Source organism: Scomber japonicus, chromosome 5 (assembly GCF_027409825.1).
Source record: "Scomber japonicus isolate fScoJap1 chromosome 5, fScoJap1.pri, whole genome shotgun sequence".
Classification (NCBI taxonomy): Eukaryota; Metazoa; Chordata; class Actinopteri; order Scombriformes; family Scombridae; genus Scomber; species Scomber japonicus.
Window position 1 is genome coordinate 27,875,083 of NC_070582.1, and position 22,581 is coordinate 27,897,663.

At 42.3% G+C, this 22,581-nt stretch overlaps 1 protein-coding gene across 1 annotated transcript in view; it reads right to left on the bottom strand.

Annotated features, from left to right (window-relative positions):
- Positions 1-2,735: 2,735 nt before the first annotated feature.
- znf423 (zinc finger protein 423) overlaps positions 2,736-22,581 on the bottom strand; it is a 146,586-nt gene continuing 126,740 nt past the window's right edge. Inside the window, exons 19-21 of the mRNA XM_053318757.1 lie at positions 18,722-18,853; positions 16,846-16,961; positions 2,736-3,716 (exon numbers count right to left, since the gene is read on the bottom strand). Coding sequence (XP_053174732.1) covers positions 3,687-3,716; positions 16,846-16,961; positions 18,722-18,853 — 278 coding nt within the window. The 3' untranslated portion in view covers positions 2,736-3,686. The remainder of the gene's footprint in view (positions 3,717-16,845; positions 16,962-18,721; positions 18,854-22,581) is intronic.

The following is a 22,581-nucleotide window of genomic DNA, read 5'->3' on the forward strand; positions in this document are numbered from 1 at the left end:
CAGTACAGTACAATGAGTTCATGACAACACTGCATGTGAACCTACATGGAAGTATCATTGTTCCACTTATACATAAACAAGTGTAGCAGACAAGCAGATTTTGTGTTATCCGGTGTATTCAACAGACTGGTTGGACTGGTTTCAGAGAGTGAGTACACCACCGATCAGCCTCCGGGCATGGAGAGTATCAGTAGCTGTAGGAACTCAGCTGCAACCGAAGCTTTCACCCTGCAGATGATATACATTTTAAAGAAGCACTTCTGTCTGGTTGTGATTTACACTGGTGGTGGTGGTTACATTTACAGATCCTGAGATAACTGTAACACACTTTTTTAGAACACTCACACTTACATATTTTTACATCAATATCACACTATCTTTCCTATATTCACATTTGCAGTCATAACACGTGGATGCTGTAGGAATGATCCACAAATGTATAGCGAGCATTCAAGCATTCAAAGATGTGATTAAACATAAACTGAGACTGTGGTTTTACTGAATGGCTCAATATCAAAGTTCTGTTTAGAGAGTATGTTGATCTCTGGGATTACTGTACCATGGTGGTAAAACCCAAAATACAATAAATCCTAAATAAAAAAAGAGTGGTTGGTATAATAGCAGCTCTAAAAAAAAAAAAAAAAAAGTTGTTGCTGGAGTCCTGACAATTCCAGATAGCAGCTGTCAAAGGAGTAGGTGGATTAAATCAGATCAAACACCTGAGTTAATCCAGATTTTATATTCCTCAGGTGGTGTATCTTATTAAAGATATCTTATTAAAGATACACCACTGAAACATTGAGACATTGTATATCTTTGGTAAAGTGTAATGCAAGTATAAGGACAGTGTGCTCTTTTCTTACATTTATGGACATTTCCTCCCACACATCTGCCTACAAGAAACTGTGAAAGTGAAACAGTGTGTATGAGACTTTACAGTTCAGATTGAGCAGGTGAAACACATCCTCAGTGTGATGCTCATCGTGGGCTTTGTTTGTGTTGGATGTATATAATTAAACAATTGTCAGTTAAGACGTTAAAACATCAAATTGCCAAACCAGTAGTTCATGAATGCTTTGTTACTGGATATCTATGTACAGTATAGATTACCACTACCATATCTAAAGTATCCAAAATTACAGTGCACTAGGAAGTACTGTTAGTGTTTACACTCCTGGAACTTACATCTACAATGTGTAAGTTTATAACTAATTAGGAATAAAGAGCTTCATGTTTGCTGCTCTCTTACTGTAACATGCTTTAATCACACATTCATCGCTCTCTTTTAAATCCACTCTTCATTATTCTAAGGTGAGATGATCTTTGTTATGTCTGTGTTACATGGTTGGATTAAGCTATGATTACTTTTTATTACTCTCATTTATTACCAGAGTTATTTTATTTCATTTTTAACACTATTTTTTTAATCAGTTGAGTAATGTTACACTGCTGTTTTTTTCAATTTGAAATGATTCCTGCAATCTCATCAATGTTTATGAATCCATGATTGATTATCTTCTCCATATTTAATCTGATTTATTGTACTTCTGAATCATATTTATATAACTTGTACTGTATGTTCTGTGTGTGTGTATCTGCGTATGCTTGTGAAACATTTCAAATATAAATGAGACACTGAAGTCTGTATTACACATATATCATTTACATCTGTTATCATTCAAAATGTTATTTTCCCTCCAGCAATCATTTTCAGCATTCATATACATTTTTGAACATTATAGGCTCCCGAGAAACACATTAGATGTTATTGTTTTATGCAGCATGTGTTTTTTTGTATATTTAAGTGTATATATTCAAAGTTTATTGTGGCAAATCATTCTCAGTTACCATATGAAGGAAGTCCCAGAGTTTAATGACACCACACAAGCTGACAGCACATTCCAGGACTAGTGATACACTGTCGCTTCTCTGTTTTGCAGCAGTGGACATGGAAGAATTTTGCCAACAATTGTTAGTAGCTGTATATTTGAATGCTTCCAGTATTTTTCATATATCAGAATGTGTTGGTCAACATGAACTTGGTTGTATCTGTTGGTCTTATTGCAGGAAATATTGACATTCCTGCCTCTTGCTCAGTTGATTTCAGTCTCAACTTTGCAGACGGAGAAATCTGAAATACAATTTTTATTATTTTGTGAGAAATTAAACTAAATTAAATCTGCCTGAACTTGCTTCTCTCCGGTTCTCATCTGCAGTGTGGCCGTCTTATAGACAGTCAGTGATGGCAGATAGCTGCTTGGTAATACTACCTGATAATACACCCACAGTCAGTCAGTTTTTCTCTGCACTTTGTCTGAAGATGTGTTTCACCAGGGGAAACAAAATGTCTTTAAATTATCTTGTGACCCCTTGGAAGGGTCTGAAACCCCAGGCTGGGAACTACATAGTTACATCTTTCTCAGTGTTTTCAGTATCTGATATTAAGTTTGAAAGGCTTTAGTGCAGTATGAATAATCTGCTGTATGACTTGTCTTGCCTTTTAAAATCTGAAATGAGTTTATGGATGTTCATGCTTCAATTCACCATCACATGTAGCTTTGTATCTCTCTCATTACACCTTCTACAGTTCCCATCTGACTTAAGTATTACACTTAAACATTAGCAATATTAGGGATTGATGACATATCAGTAAATATGCATGCAAGTTCACAGATGCTTTCTTCTTCAAATAAATGCACGTCACACAGATATTCTTTATTTGTCATTTATTTATTTGTTTTATCTTTTTTTTGTCTGTACTAGATTATTGCAATCTGGTTAATTCACATTTAAAAAGCAGTCATTGACCAGACGCACTGAAATTGATGATATTCATTTTTACAATAACCATTATAGGCCCCATAGAGACTGGAAAACCCAATCCAAGAAAAAAAAGAGAAAAAAAAGAAACATCTGTATGGTTTTCTGCACTTTATTTTGTTTGATGTCTTTTTTCATAGTAATTACAAAAAGGAAAAAAATATATATAACAATAATCATAAAAAGGAGAGTCGGGGGGGGTGGGGGAAACTCAGGAATATTACGACTGGCAAACAAACAATCACAACACAGCACAAGTACCTACTGACGGCGAGAAATGAAAGGTACAAAAATGAAAACAAAGAAAATAAGCGCATATGGCAGAAAGAAAAATGAAAGAAATCGGTACCTATGAAGTTGAATACAATAAGAAACTGAGGGGACGAGAAAGTGAAGCTTTTTCCTACAATCTATTACAAAAAAAACAAAACAAAAAAACTTGCTTTTTTTTCTTTTTATTTGTTAAAAAAAATAAAATGCATGACCTGGGGAGCGATGGGTGGGAGCAGAGGAAAAGGAGAAGGGGAGGAGGAAGAAGCTGGTAGTGGTGGTGGGGGGGTGGGGGGTTTGGCAGGGACAATAAAAAATACTGCACGTACAATACCGTTTTTCACTCCTCTCTTTCCTTCATCTAGCTCTTACCGTTTCTCTCACCCACTTTTTCCTTTCTTTATTTAATAGCACATCCCATTAATATTCCTTTCCCCCGCTGCTCCTAATAGCCGCGCCCAGTGGCGCGATCGTTAGAGTTTTACATGTGAGTAGCAAATGACACTTTGATTGGCTGTGATGTGGAGATGGGGGTCCCCTGCCGGCTCCGGGTCGGGGGCCCCGGCTGAGCCGAGAGATCCTGCCGGGCCTCGGTCTCACTGCGCGTGCTGACTCAGTGTGTGGTTCTGGAGGGAGAGAGGGAGAGGGAGAGATAGAGAGAAAAAGTGAGAACACATGATGAGAGAAATAATGGGCTACGTGAGCATACTGCTTTCCACTTGCCCCCCACCCAATAATAGAACAGAGGAGAACAGAAACACAACTGCCTCCCACAGTACAGACAGCAAGGCCTCCTCGCTTTATACATAGTCTGATGAAAGGAGAGAAAGAGAATAGAAACGAAGAAGAGCCTCAAATGTGGTGTTGTTGCTTCCACAAAAGATTTTCAGAGAGAAGAGGAAAATATTGTGAAAGTGTGTGATTGTACTGATGATATAAGTCACATACAAATATCTGGGAGTACAGTTTAACACGCATGTAGGGATAACATGCTATACAGTGTTAGATACAACACTCAGTGAGTTGATATGACAACAGATCAGGTGAGACGTGCTTCAATTCAAGCATCGCAGCTCCATAACTGAAAACATATCTCATCAACCAATAAAGCAGACCGGCGTCCCGGTCAGATCCAAGTCATTACACATCATATTTGTTCTGTGTTTCTTGTCTGTGGGATCCCAGCGCCTCGATTTGTTTATTCAGATCTGTTAAACCCTCGTGTCTTTTTGATATTGTGATTAATATTTTACAGAGACTGTCTCCATACCTCGGAGACGCCTACACTCGCATCTCTCTGAAGGCGTCGGCGCGCTACACATCAATACATAATCACAATGGAAAAAAAAAAAAAACACCTTTATTCAAAATTAAAATTCACAACAGCAGTTAGAGCACAAAAGGGGGTGGGGGTGGGGGGGCTGGTGCAGCGATCTCTGGGTAAAAAAACAACAAAAAAAAGTGTACAGAATCCTGCACATGCGCATGCTGCACACCTTATAACACCTTTAACTTTCTCCACTGAAGCATTAACGCTGTACGTGTTAACAGGCCTTGAGGTATGGAAGGGAATCTCGTGCGTAGAAATGTGCAAAAACATGTACTTGTTCACTTTGGCACTCGTTATCACGTACACACACTCATACATACACACACATACATGCACACACACACACAGCCGGTCCTCTGTGGCTTCTCCATATCAGTTGCAATGGGGAACTGAACTCATGATAATCTGGATTTGCTGGTTTGGAACTTAGCTTGCATCACATCTAAAGCTGGGGAGATACCGCTGTGTGTGTGTGTGTGTGTGTGTGTGTGTGTGTGTGTGTGTGTGTGTGTGTGGAAGATGGGGAGATGATTGGAAAGATTTCTCTGGGAATTTGTGTGTGTGTGTGTGTGTGTGTGTGTGTGTCTCAGAGAAATTTCCTCTAGGATGCTTTCCACCTCCTCCTCTCCTCATTTTCCCCAGACTGTACAGTTTTCTCCCTGTGAAACGTTCCCTACATCTCTCTCTCTCTCTCTCCTCTCTTTCTCTCTCTCACACACAAATTCCCTCTGAAATCTTCCCTATCATCACTCCTTCTCTGCACATACACAAACTCACTTACACACACACACACACACACACACACACAAAACACAATTCCCAGTGAGATCTTCCCAATCAACCCCCACCCTTCACCACCACTAAAAGCAGCTTCTGAGATTAATCACTCTCTATCTCTTTCTCTCTCTCTCTCTCTCTCTCTCTCTCATAGGCCCCACTACGGAGAGAATAAAAAAAGGACAAAAAAGAACAGCGGATGGGAGAATGAAAAACAAAAAAAAAAAGGAGGAGGAGGAGGGGGTATAGGGGGGATGAACAGAACAGAGAGGCGAGGAGGGGTGGATGGGGACAGAAATGTGAAGGATTATATGTGGTTTGGGGTTGATAAATACTTATTTGTCATTCTATGGCCCTTATCTTGCTGTGCATGTTTCGTTGAGCCCTTTGGTGTGCAGGAGTGTGTGTGTGTGTGTGTGAGACAGAGAGCATGTGTGTGTGTGTGTGTGTGTGTGTGTGTGTGTTTGAGAGTGGCTGTCACTCGGCTTTAGAGGCCAAGCTAGCCCGTCCAGGGGAAAGCAAAGGGTATTAATGCCCTGCACACACTGGAGAGAAGCGCATATATGGAGTACTGTGAAAGGCTGTGAGAGAAATGGGTGAGCAACATGAGTAAAACAACGAATGGGACAGTGGAAAAATAAGTGTCAGTTCCTGTAAATGTGTGTGTGTGTGTGTTTGTGTGGAGGGCTCTCCAGTGAGGAAGCAGATCTCATTGGGAGCCACTGACCCCATTATGATAGAAAACCCTCCTTTCTCTCTATCTCTCTCTCTCTTTTCCTGTCTGTCTGCTGCGTCTCACTCTGCCACTTTCTCTCGAGCTTCCTCTCGCCACCAGAAGAGGTCAGGCTCATTCCTCTTTATGTGAGAGAGGGAGAGGGAGAGAGGAGAGGAGAGACTTTGTCCTGCTCCCTGTAACACTGCATCCACGTCTGGCTCACTACATTCCACGCATGTATGACCTCTAACATCGAGGTCACATATGAGAGATTAGAAATAAGAATGGAGTAGAAGTTTTTTTTTTTTTTTAAAGAGACTCAGTAGTAAGAAAGATTGAAAAAAAGGGAGGAAAAGAAGGAAGAGAGGCGTGTGTGTGTGTGTGTGTGTTTTCCCTCAGGTTCTTTGGGACTTACTGCTTGCGTATTGATTTGTAGAAGGGGAGAGGAATGGAAAGAAAGGACAGCGAAAGTGGAGGGAGGGATGGAGGGAGGTGGGGTATAGAGGAGGGGTGCGGTCACTCCCTTGAGGCTGCGCTGCAGTGGACTGCTGGAAATAACCCAGAGGAGAGGAGTGAGGGAGGAAGAGAAGGGAGAGAAGGGAGAAAAGGGGTAGGGAGAGAGAGAGAGAGAGAGAGAGAGAGAGAGAGAGAGAGAGAGAGAGAGAGAGAGAGAGAGAGAGAGAGAGAGAGAGAGAGAGAGAGAGAGAGAGAGAGAGAGAGAGAGAGAGAGAGAGAGAGAGAGAGAGAGAGAGAGAGAGAGAGAGAGAGAGAAAGAGAGAGAGAGAGAGAGAGCGAGCGAGCGAGAGAGAGAGGAATGTGCTGGACAGGTGGATGACAGCTTGCAATGCTATACACTTCACATGACCCAGACCCCCCCCCCCCCGCACACACACACACACACACCTCCCAGTTACTTCTCTTCATTTACATTGTTGAGAGCTCGGCATTGATTATGCAGCGTTGCAATCGATCACAAGTGCAAGTGCATGTGTCACAGTGTGAAATCTGTTCTACAGCGCAGTAATTGATATATTCTACCAAAAAAATAAAAAGGGGTGACAGAAGGAGGAGAAGAGAGTGACGGTTAAAGACCTGAAAAGAGCAAGGAGGAAGCAGGCGGTTTTAATAATAAGTGTTTATGCAGGCTCTAAGTCTGCGATTAGTGTGGTGAATTCTCAAATAAAGCTGCTGTTAATGAAAGCCCACACCTGCAGATGTTTCACAATAAAAGCCTCCCAGCAAAAATGATGTCGCACTGAGCTGCTGGAGGTGTTTTAATGTGAAACAGATGCAGCGTATGCGCAAGAATCTGCAATAACAGAAAAGTAACCTGTGGAAATTGAAGCAAAACAGAAAACAGGAAGGGTTTTTATTAAAAATATGGTCAAATGTAGTTTACAGAAAAGAGGGGAAACTAGGGGGTTGGAGGGGTAGGGTGGCAAGGGGGGGTTGTGTGCACTCTAGTGAGAACAGCCCATCTTCCAGGCCAGGCCAGACCAGACCAGTCAATACAGAGAGGCCTGTCATTGTTTTTCCTAAACTGCTTAGAGAGAGCGAGGCTAAAGCCTGCAGAGCCCTGAGCCCAGGGGAAATATGGCCCTGTCGCATTACCCACGCACAACACTGCCAGACACACACACACACGCACGCACGCACACACACACACACACACACACACACGCGGGAATGCATTCACAGACTTGCACTCGTAGCTAAGAGCACATGCATGCTGAGACATATGATGCCAAGAAAAAAAAGATTGAAAAGAGTAGAATACACAATAGTTCAGATATACACACACATATGTGCACACACCCATGGGTCTCGTGGGGAAAGGGAGAAGAGGACAACGGAGGAAAGGGAGAAGTAGAGATAGAGAGAGAGAGAGAGAAAATCTAATCTGCCTCTGCTCTGCTGTCTACTGCATTACATGCAAAATGCATTTGTGTGCATTTGTGTTGTGGTGATGATGCTGATTCTTGTGTTTTAGAGCGCTGCTGTCACTTTCAATATGCGTGTGTGTGTGTGTGTGTGTGTGTGTGTGTGTGTGTGCGTGCGTGTGCATGCACATGACCAGCGCTATGCCTGGTCAGCTTCAACTGTATAGCAGAAACATCTTAAGTGCCTGTTTGCATGAACCAACCAGTCTGAATGGAAAAGGGTAAAAAACAGTATAAGTCCATCTTGAAACATCAGATTAGATTAAAATGATCTGACTTTGCCACTGACACACACACAAGCACAAACACACAGTTATTAGATTTAGGTGATGACTTTTTTGTCACAGTTTTTCTCAGTCACCTAAACACACAAACACATTACTTAACTTAATAATGTAACAACTACACCTTGAAATGTAGGTGGTGCCAAGTCTCTAATAGACACAGGAAGAGGAAGCACTGCTGTTGGAACGATGCTCTGTGTGTTTATGTGTGTGTGTGTGTGTGTGTGTGTATGTGCTACCTACATGTATCAGCAAGCGTCTGTCAGTCCATGAATTTGTGTCAAATGAGTGTGTATGGGGGTGTAATTGGAGGCAGTTCAAGTGTATGTGTGTGTGTTTGTGTGTGCGTGTGAGAGAGTGTGTGTGTGTGTGTGTGTGTGTGTTTGTGTGTGCGTGTGAGAGTGTGTGCCCCATCTTCACTGCTGTTTTTAACACCAAATGAAAAATCACCTTAGTCGCCTTGTGGTCTTCTTCGGGTTCAGTGTATTTATAGCTCAGAGTTGACACTCTTCCAACAGAGTGAGCGTGTCTATGTCTGTGTTCTGTGTCTATGTGTGTGTGCGTGTGTGCATGCGTGCGTGTGTGTGTGTGTGTGTCTGGGACTAGCAGATGGGCTGTCTTAGCCCTCTTCCTCTGCTCCCTGGCTTGTCTTTAGCCCCACCCGTTCAGGACAGGATGCTGCCTCGGGAGCAGATCGAAAATAAACGCAACCCCTGCCCCGAGCATCCCACCGACACGTATTCCCTATGCTCTCCTCCCACTCCTCCATTTCTTTGCATGTGTCTTTGTCCCTATATCTCTCTGTCTCTATCCCCTGATACATGATCTTTCAAGTTATCAATCCAAAACTTCCTTTTTAGCCCCGTATATATATATTTTCAGCCAAGTCACGATGACCTCCACTTTTCTCCTCTGTCACCCCACCCGGTGCGACCCCTCTGCTCACGTCCTGTTTGGAATGCTCCCCTCCCTTTCTTTCTCCTACGGGGACTTCCCCTCTCCTGTTGCTCCTGGCCCAAACAGCCAGGTTTGGACCAGTAAACACAAACCGAAATACACTCACAGCGTGAAGGGCGCACACATACACACACACACACACACACACAAACACGGCGTCAAAGGCAAACACACATGGATCGACACCAGATTCGCAGCAAAGGTGAGGGGCTCCCTGCTGGAAGCTGTTACACAAAATAGGAAGTGACCTCACCTTCAGCACAAATAACCGATTATTCCTGAGCACCACATGACACATTTGAGTCACACCGGTATAGAGAAAAATGTTGGGTATGTGCAAAAAATGAATTAACGTCTCTCTCTCTCTCTCAAACACACGCACACACACATTCTCAGCACAGAGGAATGTGGCCCTTGTAGACTGTGAAGCTGAGTGCCAGATGAGGACTGGAGCCTGCAGACATGGGTGACGAGACACACACACGCATCCACAAACACACACAAATATACAGGCAGGACACTGAATATGTGACATGTGTATAAAGAAGCAGGAACACACACACTCAAACACACACATATGCACACACACAAATGGTGTGCTAGGTCACTTTTGGGGACATTACATTAGACTTACATTCATTTCCTGGAGACTTATGCTAACCCTTAATCACTGACCCAAAAATCAGCGTTTTACCAACTGGGTGCACAGCTTTTGTCCCCAATTGGACAAGCAGTCCCCCAGCCGACTGATCTTTAGTCTGAAATTTGTCCCTGAAAGTAGCTTATAACAGATCCACACACACACATACACACAATGCAAAATGGCATAAATGAAAAATGTGTTCAGAGGTTGCAGACATAAAAATAAATGCGCAGACATGATCTAGCCAACACACACATGCTGGGTTCAAAATTCAGCAGAGCGTGCTGGCTTTCTATGTCACTGTCGTATTACTGCACACGCCCAATACCGATGAGTCCCCGGGGGGCCCGATTTTTATTTTTTTTGTTTTTTTGTTTTATGTTTTTTATTTTTATTACCATGCACCCTAAATTGGCAGAATGGCAGAAAGAGTAAACAAGGTGGGGAGAGATGAATGGGCGGAGCAGGAGAGAAAAGGATGGATTGGGATAGGGAGGAATGGGGGGGTGCAGTGATGTGGGTGGGAAAGGACTGAGCGAAACCACAATGTTGGGCTGTGAGGGGACAGACACAGACTACACAGACCAGAGAGGAGTAGAAAGGGGAAGAGTGATAGATTCAGTGGTGTGCATACCTGAAGAATGGGCTCTGAACCAAAAACTGAATGTATATTTCATGCAGGCTTTAGTCAGACATACAGTAATCAATTTCAAGGTAATGTAAGTCCATACTGTAGCAAATGATACCTAGTGTCAGTCACAATTACTTCAATGTCACAAGATATTTATAAACTCCTTGTTTGTTGGATGATGTAACTATACTAGAGCCCAAATGATACTGACTTTTTGGGGCAGATGCTGATACCCATATTAGGAAATTTAAAAATTCCGATAGATATATTGGCTGATAATGTTACAACACAAGATACGCATTGGAGGTATGACATTTCACAGTTAAAGAATGAACTTCATTTTTATAAAATGGAATCAGTGCTCTGAAACTGTAAACTTCACTGGGAGTTTAATAAGTATAATAAACATGAATTAGGAAAAAAGGATTAAATATAATGACACACAATTTAACTAGTATAGTTTTCTACATGTACTCATCACTTTATCCAAAAGTAGTCACATCATTTATAATTGCTCTGTTTCTAAACAGCAAACAATGTATTTCACCAGTTAATTGATGAAAGTGGAAGGGATGTATTGTATTAATGTGTGTGTTGACTGTTTATTGACATAAATAAATGAATGCAGCGTGTTTGTGCGTGCCATGCTCATGTCTGAATGAGTGTATTTTGGCAGGGCTGATAGAACACTACGCCATGCAGAGTCTGTCCTGTTCAGTGACACATTGCCTCTGTTCACCTGTCACACACTCGCACACACACACACACACACACACATGCGCGCACACACACGTACATGCACAAAATGACAGGAACATGGTCCAAGCTGTTAGAAACCCTCCAGGTGCTGGCTTGCATAGTGTAATGCCTTTGTATCTGTCCCCACCTCTGTTTATCTCTTTCTGCCCCGTTTATCTCCCCCTGTCTGTCTTTGTCGCTCCGCATCCATCTATTTGTCCCTCCGCTTTGCATCAAAGCAACGAGCAACTTCTTTTGACTCTTCTTCTCTTTTTTTTAACCCTTTTCTCCCCCCTTACTGAGACCCACTGTGTAATTCTTTCAGTGTCGTCTTGTGGTACGTTCCTCAAAGCGTAGATGCAAACACACACAGGCGTAAACATGCACATAAACACAATAATTCCAAATAAATAACTGGTCCCATGTTGAGATTTTATTTCATGTATTTCTATCAAATAGACCACAGTTTGCTTTGCATTCAAAGTGTGGAACAATGAACGGTGCAAATATCCCAGCAGTGTGAACAGCCATGGACACAATTTGTATGCAACTTTTCCTTAGGTGGCCAGAGGGATAATAAAGTGTCTGCCAACACTAAGGAAAGTTAGATGGAATTATACTATTACTATTTACATTTTCTTCAAACGCATTTTTACTGCTTCGTCTGTAGTTTTTTGTTTCAAATTGTCTTTTAACTTTTTTTTGGGGTTTTAAATTCGCTACTTGTAATAATAGCAATAGTGGAACCTACAGTGAAACCAGCTGCAGTGCCAGTAGTAGCAGACATATCATGTAAGGCTATCTGGCTTGTAGGTTCTCTCTTTCTCTTTTGTTTTGAATCTCTTTTTGTGTCGGTCTCTCCTTTTCCGCTGCTGTAAATATCTTCAAGTCTGCGGATTCAGGGAGGTAAGAGTATTTCTCTCTCTCTCTCTCTGTGTGTGTGTGTGTTTGTGTGTGTCTCCCAGGTCCCCATTCTAATAACACACAGTCTCCCAGTGAGCAGTGGGGCAGCTGAGTACGCTCCCCTGTAATGCCACGGGGATCTTCGGATCAAATTCACACACACACACGCACACACACACACACACGCACGCACGCACACACACACGCACACACACACACACACACACACACACACACACACACACAGAGCCAAGAGATACACGGATCAGAGAGTATACACACTATGACTTGACACACCGACGGCAACACCCAGACACTGGCAAACGCACAAAGAACACACACACACACACACACACACATACAAACACAGATAAAACCTATTGCCAGTTCAGCCACATCCACACCTTTCCATAATTCAGTGAGAGGGAGACAGTGAGGCTCTTGGATTCAGACAGACAACATTATTCACAGACAGACTACTAAACATGGCTCGTTTCACACACACAACTCTGCCGTGAACCCGAGCGCAGTCTGTCAAGCAATCCTCTGCTTTGTATTAACTAACATAAATACTGCAAAGCTTCGACTCATTACGTTTTCTTTCAGGGCACAGCTACTTATTTCATGTTCCAGGTAACCGTTGACGGGGTTAGTCTGCAGTAACCCAGGCCAGCTCTGTACGATGATGATAATATGTTACTGATATAGCAGCTCTGACAATAGGAAGTATAGTCCAGCTGTGTTAAAATGTAAAGTCAAATTGCTCTTAATTAGACTTTGCTGTAAGGCGCTTTACACTACACTAATTACATAGTGGAACTCTTCAAATGGTGTTATTGTCTGTTGTTTTTTGCTGTTGACTTCTTCCTCTTCTTCAGCCTGACTTGTTTCTCAATTTCCATCTTCCCTCCAGCTTATCTTCTATCAGTCGATCCCCTCATCTTGTCATCCACCCATCCAACATTGTGCATGTATGCTACATGTTCTTTTAATTGTGTCTACAAGGGAACAGATCCCCCGCTCAGCTTTGCAGCGGTGTGTGTGTGTGCACAACTCTCAAATATTGAACACCGCTGGGATGCAGAGGGGGGAAAAAGAAAGAAAGGGGGAAGATCCGGTGGAGGGAATCAACACCAACACACAAACAAATGAAAGGACCCCCCCCCCCCCTCTCCCCTGCATACATCCATTTATTCATCTGACCAGCAATCCACCCATCTAGCGGTGTTTAAATATTTACCAGTGCTAAAGGAAATGGTGTAGCACAACAGACGCAGAGACAGAGGGGAGATTAAAAAAAAAAGGATGATTGGGGAGGAGTGCAAGAATGATGATGGAGCAAAGGGATAGAAGGAAGCATTCGGGGCAGAAACTGCTGTACAGCACCCCCTTGAGGCTAACAGAGAATGTGAAGGATCAAGGAGTCAGCGAAAGGTAACATGGGAGACTCAAAGCTGATAAAGAAAGTAGATGACTATTTTAAACCAGAAGAAGAGAAATATTCAAGGACTACTATAACTTACAAAAAAATAGATATGATAGGTATTTGGACACTTGTTAACATGGTTAAGATGTTTTATTACAATGTAGGAAGTATGGACAACAAAACAAGGGAAGGAAAGAAAGAAACACTAAAACAGAGAGAATGAGAAAGTCGTGTGTGAAGTCTGGGAGCAAAAGCAGAAAGAGAGAGAGATCCAGAAGGACCTCACTGATCAGGGCCACAGCATTTCTTATTTAAACGCACCCCACAAACACACACACATACACACACTTACACACACACCAAAACATCTCTTATTTACCAGCTTACGTCTGCACTATTTATGGGGCACTGGGGAGAGGCACAGAAGAGAGGAAGAGAGGAGAGGGGCTAAAATATGCATAGGGGCTGGTTCTTCTGGGACAGACGGGGGGAGTCAGAGAGAAGGGAGGGAGAGGGAGCTAGAGGAAGGAGAGGGACAGGAAGAGAGAACGTGAAAATTGTGGTATGAATGTGTCAGAGACGGAGAGAGAGAAAGAGAAAGAGAGAGAGAGAGAGAGAGAGAGAGAGAGAGAGAGAGAGAGAGAGAGAGAGAGAGAGAGAGAGAGAGAGAGAGAGAGAGAGAGAGGCGAAAGCGAGTGAGTGAGAGAAAGGGAGGGACTTTGTATGCAGAGAGACAGACAGAGTTGGAAAGAGGGAATGAAGGAGTGCAGAAGGAGACAGTCTGGAGGGAGAGAGGATGATGCAGCGACGTGTCCATGCTGCAATGACCCTTGGGTGTGTGTGTATGTGTGTGTGTGTGAGTGAGAGAGAGAGAGAGAGAAAGAGGCGGAGAGAGCTGGACATCATGCAACCCCTCTGAGGGGTTGAAAGAGGCCAAAGCCTTTTCTAGCTGGCCAACTAGCCTTCTTCATCCATCCGCACCTCATTAAAACACACACACACACACACACACACACACACAAATTACCCCAATCCACTTTCTCTGGCGCAGATGTATGCACACACTCACACACACACACAGACGCACACTCACACACACGATAACAGCCAGTAGTGACATTAACCTCCATGGTTGTAGCTCTCCATCTCCCCCAGTCAGCCTTTCTGTCTAGCCCACTTAGAGAGTCCTCCCATGGGGCGATGGAGCTGTGGCAGGTCGGGTTCAGGCTACAAGCTTTCACACACACACGCACGCACGCACGCACGCACGCACAAAGGATATAGCCACGGTGCAGCAGCCAAAGAGGAAGAAGTACAAAAAGTTGAACTAAGCTCAACTTACCTGGAATGAAAACAAGACAATTAAACTCACCTGAATGATCAAACTTAGATGAGCTGATAGCATTCTCTTATATATATATATATATATATATATATATATATATATATACATATATATATATATATGAACCTTTACCTCTCAGATTACACTTGACTACATAAGTGCCAATCCCACTTCAAGCTGACACCCTCAGTTGTAAAATCTTGTTTGAACAATGACCCCCCCTAACTTTGTTACATTTATAACACTGCAAAACGTAACACTCTTTATAAATCCAACATCACAGCACTGATTTATCCAACTGATTAAGTCAAAAATTCATCGGTCTATTCAAATGGTGTGACCTGGCCAGAGGACAGGAGAGCAGTCATCCAGGATGGAGTGTATATGGAAGAGGAGTGGAGGTGTTTTTGTGTGTCGAATGAAGTGTGTGTGAGCCTGTGTGTGAGCCTGTGTGTGTGTGTGTGTGTGTGTGTGTGTGTGTGTGTGTGTGTGTGTGTGTAGGTGAGTACGAGTGTGTGTGATGTGAGTTGTGCCCATGTGTGGACATTAACCGACAGGGTCCAGCAGTCAACCTGCTGTTACATGGACTGGCCAGCCATATGCCCACCACCTCCGGCCCTACATCACTGCCACTTTGTGTATGTGTGTGTGTGTGTGTGTGTGTGTGTGTGTGTGTGTGTGTGTGTGTGTGTGTGTGTGTGTGTGTGTGTGTGTGTGCGTGTTGGGTGGAGCATGTCTTCTTCAAAAAATAATCAGTACTATTTGTTTTATAGTATTTCTCTCTTTTTTGGACTTTCTCTGTGTAAATCTCTGTGACCAACAGCCTGAAAAACAACCACTGGTCAAATAATGCACCAGTCAAATTTAGCACAAGAGTATAAGAGTAAACACCTAGTGCCATTATCAACATTCAGAACTAATCAACAACTGATCTGGCATCAATACCACTGGCTTTAATATATACAATATTATTCTGAGAGGGACCTTGTATAGTTTAAACCTGCAAGGTCTGGAGAAGAAAACTAAGTGAAGAGACACAGGACTAGAAATATAAAGTCAAAGAGAACAAGAAGTATGTAAGATGTGTTCCCTATTTATTTTCAGCTGACTTTATATCCATGTTGTCAATAGTGCTTGAACAAAAAGTTAGAGATAGTCATGAAGATGGGATTATTATCACACCAAGCAGAGCAGAGTGTGTTCTGCTTATTAACTATGATGGTGACTGTGATGCTTTTGCAGACTCCACTTAAAGATTGTCTGCAATGTTCCTTTTTTTCATGTTGTTCTGTTTTTTCCACATATATTTCCATCTTGTGTCGTGGAATTGTGATACAGACAACCCGTTGTGTCATCTATTATGGTTATTGCTTCATTTATTATGGTTTTAATGGTATGCTCTCAGAACCATGTGGATCAGTTTATCATGGCTCGTAGGGTTGCACCTGTCCTGGTTGACAGTGTCAATAAATTCTCAGAACAGAACAGAGTGACAGTTACTGGAAACAAAGCATTACACCCTGTTTTTATTTCCATGCATCAGAATTAATCAAAAGCCAAGAAGTATTGTCCCTCACCACCTGCTGCAGCTGTCCGTGCACAACTTTCCACAACAACTAAATCATCTGTATTATGTTGTATTGACTACACCTTGCAGATTTTGTAGGTCACCACTCTTGGTGTGAAACAGGTGTATGAGATAAGGAGAAGAAACAAATGGAAAAGGGGCAGGAAGGTTCACATCATCACACAGACCAAGCCACAGCTGGCCCAGGACCTACTCTTGGGTGACTTATATCCTCTCTTCTCTCTCATATGCTCACACACACACACATACACAAACAAAAATGCCTGGACCCTAATGACATGAGGCTTGCCAGAACCCCGCTCAGACCTCATGAGGAGAGATGGAAAGAAAGAGGGACAGAGGAATGGAACTCTTTCCATTTGAGAGAGAATACAAAAAGATGAGCAGTAAATAGAGAGATTCAATTAGAAAGGATTAGTTTGGATGGAAGAAGGTAGGGTTATGTTTTGGAATGGAGACAAGCTTGGAAAGAACATACCTGTAGTTCAGTCTGAAAGAAGAACTTCTGCGGACACTGGGAACAGTCATAGATCTTGTCTTCCTGGCCGTGGACGGCAAAAATGTGCTGCTGGAGCTTGTTGGCCTGCACAAACACTGAAAGAGGGACAAACACAGTGAGTCAGTTACACAGCATTTAAATGATAAAGTAGATCATCCAGTGACTACCACAGCTAAAGGCTTCAAAGACAACGGCACATCTGAGGTGAATGTTAATACCAGAAACTCAAGGAAATGAGCTTAAGAAGACTCATCTCAGGTTCATCTCAGGTGGAATATACTGAGGGAGTTACAGTAAACTCTTTATAACTAAAACTATTCTGATTACTATAAGACAATAAACTAGATGGCTGGAAACTAAGCTGTACAAATAAACACGCAGAAAAAGGAGGGAGTATATGTGATAGAAAGAGAAGAGTGAAAAGGAGCAAGAGAGAAAACAGGAAGATCTATCCTCAGCAGACCTTGTGATATTTATCAATAAATTATCTCTTCTTTTTTTAAACTGCTGCTCCAGTGTTGTCTCATACACTTTTTTTTCTTTCTTTCTTTCTCTCTCTCCCCTTTGTTTCAGTAAACTTTTGGTTTTCGCTGTGAGTGTGTATGTGTTGAATTATTAAGTCTCCCCATAGGAGTGGTGCCCATCTTACTAATTCATAAACCACCAAGGAATTGAGTTAAAGTTTAAAGCATTGCTGTGTACCTGGGGGGAGGGGGGGGGGGGTACACAGCAATGCACACAACACATGACAAACTCAACAACTGAGGGAGGGAAAGAGTGATGGAGTGACAGAGCGAGAGAGAGAGAGAGAGAGAGAGAGCGAGAGAGAGAGAGAGAGAGAGAGAGAGAGAGAGAGAGAGAGAGAGAGAGAGAGAGAGAGAGAGAGAGAGAGAGAGAGAGAGACAGAGAGAGAGAGAGCATGCATATGGGGATGGAGAATGAGAGATGGGAGGGAGAGGTGCAGACTTCTGGTAGAATAGGTGGTGAATGAAACTAAGAACAACTTCAGGCGTAATTTGGACAGCCAGCGCTTTGTTTTTGCTCTCCAGTGGATCCCAGAGGTATAAGACACTTTATATTTGGCCTGTTTGGTGGTATTATGTCATTTTTGTACATGTGTGTTGTCAGTACTCCTTCACAGCTGTGGCACCCTGCTGGAATATTGCTCCCATGGTTAGAAATGCTAAAACAATGAATATTCCTAATATGATTTTACTAAAATATAAACTTTTACAGCCATTACAGCCACATTTACTCTGTGTTCTTGCTGTAGGTAACCCAGAGAGGGTCATTTGTGAGTCACAACTGATACTTGGGATAACAGCAAACCATGCTTCCAGAAGCAGTATTTTTACCTAAATATATACATAAATCATTCATAACCAGTTTGGTACTTAGAGAAAGTGTTCTTTAGCAATGTTAAATGCATGTTCAGTATTATTTTCATCAACAGACTCCAGAGTAATTAAAATACAAATAAAACATCTCCTCAGTGTCCTTTAAGTAGCACCAAAACAGTGTTTATAGTCATCTACTATATGTCTCATTAGAGATATACAGTACAATCTGTAAAATTGATAAATAAAAGAACAGATTGGCAGAATGACTCCAGTCAAGCACTTATACTTTATTTCTATATTTTATCTGTGTATGTTTACTAACTTGCCCCATTTGTGCGTGCTCTGTGAACCCATCTCCATCATTTTGTGTTTACGTTGGATACAAAGCAGACAGGGCACGAAAAAGGGAGGAGTTGCCAGTGCTCCTGTCCTTGAAGGTGAACGTGTGTGTGTGTGTGTGTGTGTGTGTGTGTGTGTGTGTGTGTGTGTGTGTGTGCGTCCGCCTTGTCTCTCACCTGTGAAGCAGACGGGACACTTGAAGGTACCTCCCATGCCTTCGAAGCTGTGCTCTATCAGGTGGCAAAGCAGCTTGGCAGGTGAATCAAACATCTGGTTACACAGCTTGCACTCGTGATTGATGCCCTCCTCTGCAAATCGGAGACAGACACACACACGTTATAGGCTAGATTAAGCAACACGAAAAAACAGGAACATAATGGCATCGTTTTTTCCATATTAATACAACGCTTGCAACAGATTGAACAACATCCAGAAAGTGTCAGACAGGGGCATTCAATAAAGTAATGTGAAATAATACAGATATGCAGGGAAACAGTAGCCACATAAGCAGAAATGCCATATGGTAATGACAGGGATATCAATAGTGACTGATATTCATTAGGATTCACCAGAGGGCAGTGAATCCCAAACTTTTTCTGTCATGCACTGGCAAAATTAATTCATTATCCCCAATTAATTCCTTAAATGAGTCACACTGTAGAGTTTCCACACAGCAGAGATGTTGACTTTAAATAGCAGAAAAAAAAGCACAGGTGGAGCTGATAACACGAACAACGGCTTAAACAGTTCAGCAATTGTTGCAAAGCAATGCAGCAATTAGTGATGTAATGAGTTCCACCTGTGTTTGACAAGTCAAAGTCTCTGATGTGAAAAAAACCCTCTATTCAATGGAAGTTTCAATCAACATGTCTCCCCTGTTCATATCATATTCATAGCATTTTATCACTGGTGAACATTTAAAAAAAATAATGTGTGATAATTTCACTTGTTTCCTAAGCAACGTCACTTGCAACCCCATGAGAATGAGGTGCAAATATATAAGTGTGTATATTCCTTTGGGCAGAATGGGCAACAAAACAGGACTTTTAAATTGAAACGAGACTACACTGAAAAAAAGTGTCATTACATTTGAAAAACTACGATTTTTTAAAGCTCGCTCACAGATCAATGGAGTTGTTCAGAGAGATATTATAATAAAGGTTGTATCATACACTCCTTTTTCTTCCCTGCTGCATGCTTTCCTTTCATTTTTCCATCTCTTGTACACTCCCCCCTCCAACACTCACACACACCGACCCCAGTGCCATGTCTGCCCCAACTGGTAATTGCCTGTCCTCCCCACCGGGGCTGTGGATGATCTGCCCTTCCTATATCCATCCTTCCCTCCCTCTGTCCTCGTTATCCGTCCTCCCCCACTGGAGTCCCTCATCCATTCCTCACTTTGCCCATTTCTTCCCCCTGTCTCTCCTTATCGCCCCTCTTGGTCCGTCACTTGCTGATTAATTTGTGCGGGCTCCGATTCAAACCCCTGACCCCCTGTTACTTCTCTTCAAAATATACTATACTTGTTCCCCCTCATTTTTTTTAGTCTGCGTTCCCTTTTTCACTACCAGTTGTTAACTCTTAATACTTATGCTTGAGCAGAAACTGTTACACTTTATAGAAAATGTGAACATAATCCAATGCTTTTATTCACATGCTGTCTCATTCATATGATGTCTCAGTACTGGAGACTTTTTTTCCAGGAACCTTCACAGCTCATTTTGTGACTTCTACACTTCATACTTCACAATATAAGTCACACTAATATATATGCATGGCTTCAGTGTAAATATATAAAAGTAATAAGCTATCCCCTCCATAAAAGATATTGAACAAGACATGAACAATGACAGGCTTCGAGAGCTGAAATCACATTTAATCGTGATCAGTGTGTGTATGTCTTCATCACCAACACACATGAGACTGTACAGCACCAGTCTCCATCATTCCTTGTTCTTCTCATTTGGGGATGATACCAGTGTGTGCGTTTGTGTGTGTCTATTTAAAGGACGTGTGAGTGACATCACAGCACCCACAGTGAAAGGCCAGATGAAAGGTGGGCATCATAAACATACACACACAAATACACACTCGCACCCCTTGACGATCAGGTCTCCCGCCTGTTGTCCTTATCACCATTGTACCATACAGGACCAATGCCACAGTCGCCCACACACGGCAACACACACACACACACACCACATGGGGCAGCACACACACACATGCACACCATAGGACTGTACAGCCCGGAGACATCAGATGGTGTCTTCTGCGGGCCAATCTGTGACCCCTTGTGGAGTTGTGCACACACACAGACACAATACACACACTGACTCAGAGGTACACACAGACAATTCCCGGAGAACACAATCTGTGTCTTTCTCCTTTTTTGTCACTTATCTCATGTCCTGTACGTGAACATGTACGTGTACACACACACACACACACACATACACATTCAAACAGTCTGCAGAACTTCAGCTGCAGAGCTGCAGGGGATTGTGGGGTTAATAACGTCTTCAATCATACATCCATGACACCCATACTGACTAAGACACACACACACGCACACACACACACAAAGATTCCTATCTCTCCTTGCCTCAAAGGCCGACACAAGGGTGCCCTAATCCCGTCTCAATAGCTGTGGGGGAGTGTGTGTGCGTGTGTGTATGTGTGTGTGTGGTGGGTGCCACATGGGCTTATATGGATGAGATGGTGTGCTCCGTGGTCCCCGTCCCCACACACACGCACACACACACACAAACCTCAAAGGCTGCTAGGTTGTGTGGGGCGCCAGTGTGTCCGAGACATACTGAGACAGATAGAGGTTCATTATCATTTACTAGGAGATTGAAACAGCAGGAGAGAGTCACATGGAGAGAGACACAGAGAGAGAGGGGGAGAGAGAAAGAGAGAGAGAGAGAGAGAGAGAGAGAGAGAGAGAGAGAGAGAGAGGGAGGAGTGTACAGCACTATCATTTTAATCAATTGTTGTGTTTCATGTTTTCATTATTCCATTGGTTTTCTTTGTCTTACTAAAAGTACACTTTTATTCAACGATGGACTTCTTCAAAAGATGAGAGATACAAACGGCACAGATAGAGGCAGAGGGTGAATAAGTTAGTAATGCCTACGCTTCAGTGATCTCAGTGTGTGAGTATGTATGTACGTGTGTGTGCTGGCGTTGTCTGTAGAAGGCACCTTAAAGCTCTTGCCCTCAGTAAGGGGTAACTCTCTCTTTAGAAGTTGGCTCGCACTCTCCCACGCTGCCAGGATCAGAGACAATGGTCAAACATCGGCTACCTTCACATGCACACAATGATGTGCCTATTACCCATAGTCTGCGCAACTGGAAAGTCGCACACTTACTAGTCTGATACATACTATATGTGACAAAGTTGCTATTACAAAAAAAACCCCAAAATTACCAACTGCATACATGCCAGTTAATCACATATATAACAATGTGGTTTAGAAATTAGAACAACTGTATGTACATACTGCACTAATTTAATCAGGGTATGCATTTATTATTTACTTCTATATAAATCTTAATCACATTAACAGCTGATATGTTTAGTTATTTTCTATACATCTGCATCAAAAGCAAAAGAGGGTCCTCTACTGTTGTCATTTGGAAGAAATTACAACTGAGTATTTTAAGATTACGCTGTCTTTTTTTAGAAATAAATTAATCATTTGTCTATAAAATGTGAAAGTTGAGTCCAAGGTGACATATTCAAATTGCTTATTTTGACCAAGCAACAGTCTATCACTGTAATAAATAAAAGTGAAGGGAAACATCAAAGTTTAGAAGTCAACTAGCACATTTTGGACACTTTTGATTAAGAAATCACTTGAATGATTAATTAACTATTGATTATTAATCATCAATCATTCTTCTGTTGATTGTTTCAGTATTAATCCTGACATTTCATCAGCACTATGCAAAATGGGCTTCTTTTGTGCGTTGTTGCTCTCATTTCTATTTTCAGTATGTGTTAGACTGTGTCTGGGGCCCTGCATACAGA